General features: G+C 36.1%; 1 protein-coding gene across 1 annotated transcript in view; it reads left to right on the top strand.

The window, feature by feature from the left end:
- Window positions 1–41: 41 nt before the first annotated feature.
- LOC121413457 (glutamyl-tRNA(Gln) amidotransferase subunit A, mitochondrial-like) overlaps window positions 42–7,438 on the top strand; it is a 49,659-nt gene continuing 42,262 nt past the window's right edge. The window contains exon 1 of the mRNA XM_041606276.1: window positions 42–139. Coding sequence (XP_041462210.1) covers window positions 116–139 — 24 coding nt within the window. The 5' untranslated portion in view covers window positions 42–115. The remainder of the gene's footprint in view (window positions 140–7,438) is intronic.

The raw sequence follows: 7,438 nt of genomic DNA, 5'->3' as shown, positions 1-7,438 counted from the left end.
CGTACTTGAGCCGCGCATTTTAAAGATAATTGATAAAAAGCGACTGGACAAAAATCTACGTTTTCACTCGCAACATAAACAGTAGACTGCGACTTTTCCAATAGATTTACGAAAAATGTTCGGTTTATCCATTCGTGAGGTAAATATAACCTATATTTCTGTAACGCCATTTGCTTGGCTTTTTGTTCATGTAAAAGTAGTATAGTATTTCTTTGAAGTAAATGTTTAAATTGACATTTTATTAAAAAAAATTACAGGGAATTATTTTGATCACCTCCAAGACCTCAGTCCCACAAGCTCAAAAAATTGTGAGTGCTTACATGTATGTTATTGCAATAGAATAATATTTAATAGGCAGTGTATACAGCCACACGCGTGTGTCTTTACCATCCAGCCACACGCGTGTGGTTGGATCCAGAACACCTATCTGTGGATACCGCCACACGCCGCCAGTAATAACAGTAAAACGTATCTGACCGTCTATATCACGATCAAAATAACCTAATTTCTTCATTAAATTCTTACATTCTAAACCCCTTTGATATCCTTAGATCGTTTCAATTTCATTCTCACCGTCTTCTCTCCTTGCTTTTCTTGTCTTGTTACAAACGGTCGTCTGTTTAACAGCAAATTCTCTTTTTCTACTTGTGTCGAGTCTGGCTTCCTTCGCTTCGCGGTGGCAGACCCATACAGCGTTCGCGCAGCGCAGTAGTAGACATACACAGTTTGGGTTTCGTACGTACGCGCACATAGCCAAGAGTCAGTAGAGAATCGACACAAGTAGAAAAAGTGTGGAAATTTGCTATTTAACAGGCGGCCTTTTGTAACAAGACAAGAAAAGCAAGGAAAGAAGACGGTGAGAATGAAATTGAAACGATTTAAAGAAATCAGAGTGGTTTAGAATGTAAGAATTTAATGAAGAAATGAGGTTATTTTGATCGTGATATAGACGGTCAGACCTACAGACGCGTTTTACTGTTATTACTGGCGGCGTGTGGCGGTATCCACAGATAGGTGTTCTGGATATAACCACACGCGTGTGGCTGGATGGTAAAGACACACGCGTGTGGCTGTATACACTGCCTATTTAATATTGGTCACTCGTGAATTTGTTGACTTTGGCAAGTTTGGGCCTGGGACTGCAGCATGTGATCGAAAAAGTGGGGGCGGCATAGTATAGATTAGTCTGCTGTCTGCAAATCTATCAGTCACTATGGCCTAGATCTGATTCTGTATCATCATACATACTAGACCATGTAGCCAGCTGACAGCTGGCAGCCGTCTGTTTCGAGGAGTTTTTTAACATTTTTTTTTTATTTCTCCTCGTACACAGACGGCTCGCTATCGTGCACGCACCATTAGGGGACTTGCAATGCAAAATCCCCCCGTCGGGGCTTTTCAATTTTTGTCTTTAATGAATAAAAATTTCGAAAATTATAGTGACCGGAGTGCAAATTTATATTCCCTCTTGGCATCAATTGCCAAAAAACAGAGAAAAATGAAGTTAAAAGGAACAAAAACAGTGACTTACCTCGGCTGTCGCGCAAATTCACTTCCCCGTTTTATCCGATCTTAAGTACATAAACATATGGCCATTGAGCCCCTGTACAGATCGCGCTAGAACTTCGGTCTCTGTATTTGGTGAATGAAGCCAACGAAGTTCAGCTGAACAACCAACAAAACAGAGACCGAAGCTTTTGGTCTACATACATACATGCCATGCATGCGGTGCGGTTAAGTTAAGTTGATGTGTGTTCAGTTAATCTGACTGCCAATTTATCGTGATATAGTCCCCAAATTCAAAAGTGGGGATTATTAGAATCACACCTACCAGAACGCATGAAAATCACGGCCTTATCGTTATCCAAGTCACTGGGGACAAACTTGAGACGCACCTCAAATATCAGCAATCTTTCAATAGAATCCACGGTTGGAAGATTTTCAAAAGAAATCTATTGTTCGCGATGCGAAACGGTGCGAAGCTTCTCACTGAGCGGGGACTTCCTTCCACCACACGTTTTCCCATTGACACAATAACAAGTGACTCGGACACTTTTTCAAACGACAAAATTAGTCTCTTTCTTTTCACTCCTGTGGCAGTATATTCTTCCAAGTTGATGAAACAATGATCAAAACACTAAATAAGACAAAATTGATAACACTAAAAACACTATTTAACTGTCTACTCCTCGTGATCCGAGTCCCCTTCCTGTGTTGAGTTCGTCTAATTTCCCATAGGAGGGGACTTGGATAACGAGGAGTACTATTACTACTCGTGATCCAAGTCCCCTCCTATGGGAAATTGGACGAACTCAACACGGGAAGGGGACTCGGATCACGAGGAGTATTAAGACAGTTAAATAGTGTTTTTAATGTGATTTTCATTGATTTTAATGATTCTTATTATCGAAAATATTCATTAATCATGTCTATTAAACTGTCTAAAAGTGGCAGAGTGGTTTTGAAGAGGAGGGAAATGAGGGGTAGATGAATATCAACGGGTTAATTGCCATTTTGTATTTTTAGGAGAGGGGACTTGGATCACGAGGAGTATTTAGACAGTTAAATAGTGTTTTTAATGTGATTTTCATTGATTTTAATGATTCTTATTATCAAAAATATTCATTAATCATGTCTATTAAACTGTCTAAAAGTGGCAGAGTGGTTTTGAAGAGGAGGGAAATGAGGGGTAGATGAATATCAACGGGTTAATTGCCGTTTTGTATTTTTAGGAGAGGGGACTTGGATCACGAGGAGTATTTAGACAGTTAAATAGTGTTTTTAATGTGATTTTCATTGATTTTAATGATTCTTATTATCAAAAATATTCATTAATCATGTCTATTAAACTGTCTAAAAGTGGCAGAGTGGTTTTGAAGAGGAGGGAAATGAGGGGTAGATGAATATCAACGGGTTAATTGCCGTTTTGTATTTTTAGGAGAGGGGACTTGGATCACGAGGAGTATTTAGACAGTTAAATAGTGTTTTTAATGTGATTTTCATTGATTTTAATGATTCTTATTATCGAAAATATTCATTAATCATGTCTATTAAACTGTCTAAATGTGGCAGAGTGGTTTTGAAGAGGAGGGAAATGAGGGGTAGATGAATATCAACGGGTTAATTGCCGTTTTGTATTTTTAGGAGAGGGGACTTGGATCACGAGTAATAGTACTCCTCGTTATCCAAGTCCCCTCCTATGGGAAATTGGACGAACTCAACACGGGAAGGGGACTCGGATCACGAGGAGTATTTAGACAGTTAAATAGTGTTTTTAATGTGATTTTCATTGATTTTAATGATTCTTATTATCGAAAATATTCATTAATCATGTCTATTAAACTGTCTAAAAGTGGCAGAGTGGTTTTGAAGAGGAGGGAAATGAGGGGTAGATGAATATCAACGGGTTAATTGCCGTTTTGTATTTTTAGGAGAGGGGACTTGGATCACGAGGAGTATTAAGACAGTTAAATAGTGTTTTTAATGTGATTTTCATTGATTTTAATGATTCTTATTATCGAAAATACTCATTAATCATGTCTATTAAACTGTCTAAAAGTGGCAGAGTGGTTTTGAAGAGGAGGGAAATGAGGGGTAGATGAATATCAACGGGTTAATTGCCATTTTGTATTTTTAGGAGAGGGGACTTGGATCACGAGGAGTATTTAGACAGTTAAATAGTGTTTTTAATTTGATTTTAATGATTCTTATTATCGAAAATATTCATTAATCATGTTTATTAAACTGTCTAAAAGTGGCAGAGTGGTTTTGAAGAGGAGGGAAATGAGGGGTAGATGAATATCAACGGGTTAATTGCCGTTTTGTATTTTTAGGAGAGGGGACTTGGATCACGAGGAGTATTTAGACAGTTAAATAGTGTTTTTAATGTGATTTTCATTGATTTTAATGATTCTTATTATCAAAAATACTCATTAATCATGTCTATTAAACTGTCTAAAAGTGGCAGAGTGGTTTTGAAGAGGAGGGAAATGAGGGGTAGATGAATATCAACGGGTTAATTGCCGTTTTGTATTTTTAGGAGAGGGGACTTGGATCACGAGGAGTATTTAGACAGTTAAATAGTGTTTTTAATGTGATTTTCATTGATTTTAATGATTCTTATTATCGAAAATGCTCATTAATCATGTCTATTAAACTGTCTAAAAGTGGCAGAGTGGTTTTGAAGAGGAGGGAAATGAGGGGTAGATGAATATCAACGGGTTAATTGCTGTTTTGTATTTTTAGGAGAGGGGACTTGGATCACGAGGAGTATTTAGACAGTTAAATAGTGTTTTTAATGTGATTTTCATTGATTTTAATGATTCTTATTATCGAAAATACTCATTAATCATGTCTATTAAACTGTCTAAAAGTGGCAGAGTGGTTTTGAAGAGGAGGGAAATGAGGGGTAGATGAATATCAACGGGTTAATTGCCATTTTGTATTTTTAGGAGAGGGGACTTGGATCACGAGGAGTATTTAGACAGTTAAATAGTGTTTTTAATGTGATTTTCATTGATTTTAATGATTCTTATCGAAAATACTCATTAATCATGTCTATTAAACTGTCTAAAAGTGGCAGAGTGGTTTTGAAGAGGAGGGAAATGAGGGGTAGATGAATATCAACGGGTTAATTGCCGTTTTGTATTTTTAGGAGAGGGGACTTTGATCACGAGGAGTATTTAGACAGTTAAATAGTGTTTTTAATGTGATTTTCATTGATTTTAATGATTCTTATTATCGAAAATATTCATTAATCATGTCTATTAAACTGTCTAAAAGTGGCAGAGTGGTTTTGAAGAGGAGGGAAATGAGGGGTAGATGAATATCAACGGGTTAATTGCCGTTTTGTATTTTTAGGAGAGGGGACTTGGATCACGAGGAGTATTTAGACAGTTAAATAGTGTTTTTAATGTGATTTTCATTGATTTTAATGATTCTTATTATCGAAAATATTCATTAATCATGTCTATTAAACTGTCTAAAAGTGGCAGAGTGGTTTTGAAGAGGAGGGAAATGAGGGGTAGATGAATATCAACGGGTTAATTGCCGTTTTGTATTTTTAGGAGAGGGGACTTGGATCACGAGGAGTAGTATATACTGTTTTAATTCAATTCTATCGATCTTAATAATTCATCATCGAAAATCAACAAGTGACTTAGTAGTTTAATTCGGATGAAGGGGGACTTGAATCACGAGGAGTAATTATACAGATATTCTTTTTACCTGACGACATAAAGCAATGGAGACAGTTCAGAGGGAGATATGCAATTTGATTTATTTAGTAAAAACGTGATAGACGAAATAAAGCATAATCATGACAAACATATATATTGAGATTTATTTATATAGCATAATTTAAAAGTACGACGAAATGAAGCTATATACTGAAAAGAAGTCGATGCAATTCTGATTTATTTAGTAAATTAGGGATAAACGAAATAAAGCAATGCCTGATGAAGAGGGATATACTCGGGGCCGATTTATTTAGTAGATAGAAATGTAAACGAAATAAAGCAAATTTGATAGTGTGAGAAACATAAAAAGATGAATATTATCCTGATTAATGTATATGAAAACTACAAGTTTACGAAATAAAGCAATGGAGATTGAAAAGAAATAGATTGAATTCTGATTTATTTAGTAAATCATGAATAGACGAAATAAACCAATGGAGAATGAAGAGGGATAGGGACTATGGTTTTATTTAGTAAAAACACAGACGAAATAAAGCAAATTTTTTAGTGAAGAACATAAAAAAAGATGAATATAATCATGATTTATTTATATGAAAAGTGCTAGTTTACGAAACAAAGCAATAGAGATTGAAAAGAGGATTCAATTCTGATTTATTTAGTAAATTAGGAATCAACGAAATAAAGCAATTGAGACTGAAGAGGGATATACTCGGGGCCGATTTATTTAGTAAAAATGTAAACGAAATAAAGCAAATTTCATAGTGAGAAACATAAAAAGATGAATATAATCATGATTTATTTATATGAAAAGTACTAATTTACGAACTAAAGCAATAGAGATTGAAAAGAAGCAGATGCAATTCTGATTTATTACGCCAATAAAGTAAAGACCAAAGATTGTAGAACGCCGCGTACGCGGCGCTCTACAATCTTTGGTTGAGACTGAAAAGAGACAAGTCACACACAACTAGGAGGTGGGTTGGTAGAAACAGGTAGGACATGTTTTACGTTGTGAAAAATTGTCCATGGATCCGAGTCACCGGGGACTTGGATCACGATAATGCCAAAATCACTTCCTTTCTCCAGAACACAGTCCCCAAGTCTCGCACAGCTCTGTATATAGCAAAATGATAACAACACACACAAATGAAACACACTGTATAGGGTTCTCTCCCTATTATATACTCGTGATACAGTCCCCACTCAATGGGAAATCAAGTTTGATTTTCACGGCAGTGGGGACAGTTTCAACAGTATAGTATACTTGTGATGCAGTCCCCACGGCCTATGGGATACACAGTTCACTTTGTACACAGTGGGGACAGTTTCAACAGTATAGTATACTCGTGATACAATCCCCACGCTATGGGATACACAGTTCGTTTGGCACGCAGTGGGGATAGCTCCAACAGTATCATACTCGTGATACCGTCCCCTCACAACATAAAATTGTGCTCGTTCAACAAGGGGATGGGGACAGTTTCCCGATGCAATGTGACAAGTATAAAACATTTTAGCTAGGGTATGGCTGCGGAAGTTGGGGGGGGGACTTCAGCCCCTACCTTTTTCCAAACATAAACGTAAAAATATGACCATAGGATTGTGATTTTATGTGCAGCTTCCCCTTTTGCACCCACAAATGTAATGCACTTTACCCACGAATGTAATGATCGCCCACAAATGTAATAATGACTATTTACCCACAAATGCAATAAATTTGAAGGGATTTTTAGCGAATCCTTCTAAACTAAAATCCTATAGAAATGCCTTCATATAGCACAAAAGTGCAAAGTCTTTATTCCAGACCCGGTTATTTAAAAATTATAATGTAAGTTCAAAGTCTTTTTTTCCAGACCCGGTTGTTTCAAAACTTATAGGATCAAAGTATTTTTTTTCCAGACCCAGTTTTACAAATCATTTCTTAAAGAGTCAAAATGTAACAAAGATCCCCACTCTCTTATTAATGTTAAATAACATGGAAATATAGTGTAGTCTTTCATCCATACCCAGATCTTTCAAATAAAAATGAATACTACTACTAATAAATTAATAATTATATTAAATTATTAGTATTAAATTGATTTATTAGTAGTAGTATTCATTTTTATTTGAAAGATCTGGGTCTGGATGTAAGACTACGCTACATTTCCATGTTATTTAATATTATAAAACGGGTTCAAGGATGTAGCCAATGGTGAGTGCGTATTCAAGTCACGTGTTCATGCTTTAATTATGCGCAA

The sequence above is a fragment of the Lytechinus variegatus genome, chromosome 4, assembly GCF_018143015.1.
Source record: "Lytechinus variegatus isolate NC3 chromosome 4, Lvar_3.0, whole genome shotgun sequence".
Lineage (NCBI taxonomy): Eukaryota > Metazoa > Echinodermata > Echinoidea > Temnopleuroida > Toxopneustidae > Lytechinus > Lytechinus variegatus.
The sequence above is the reverse complement of the archived record's forward strand: the minus strand, read 5'-3'. Positions and strand labels throughout refer to the sequence as shown.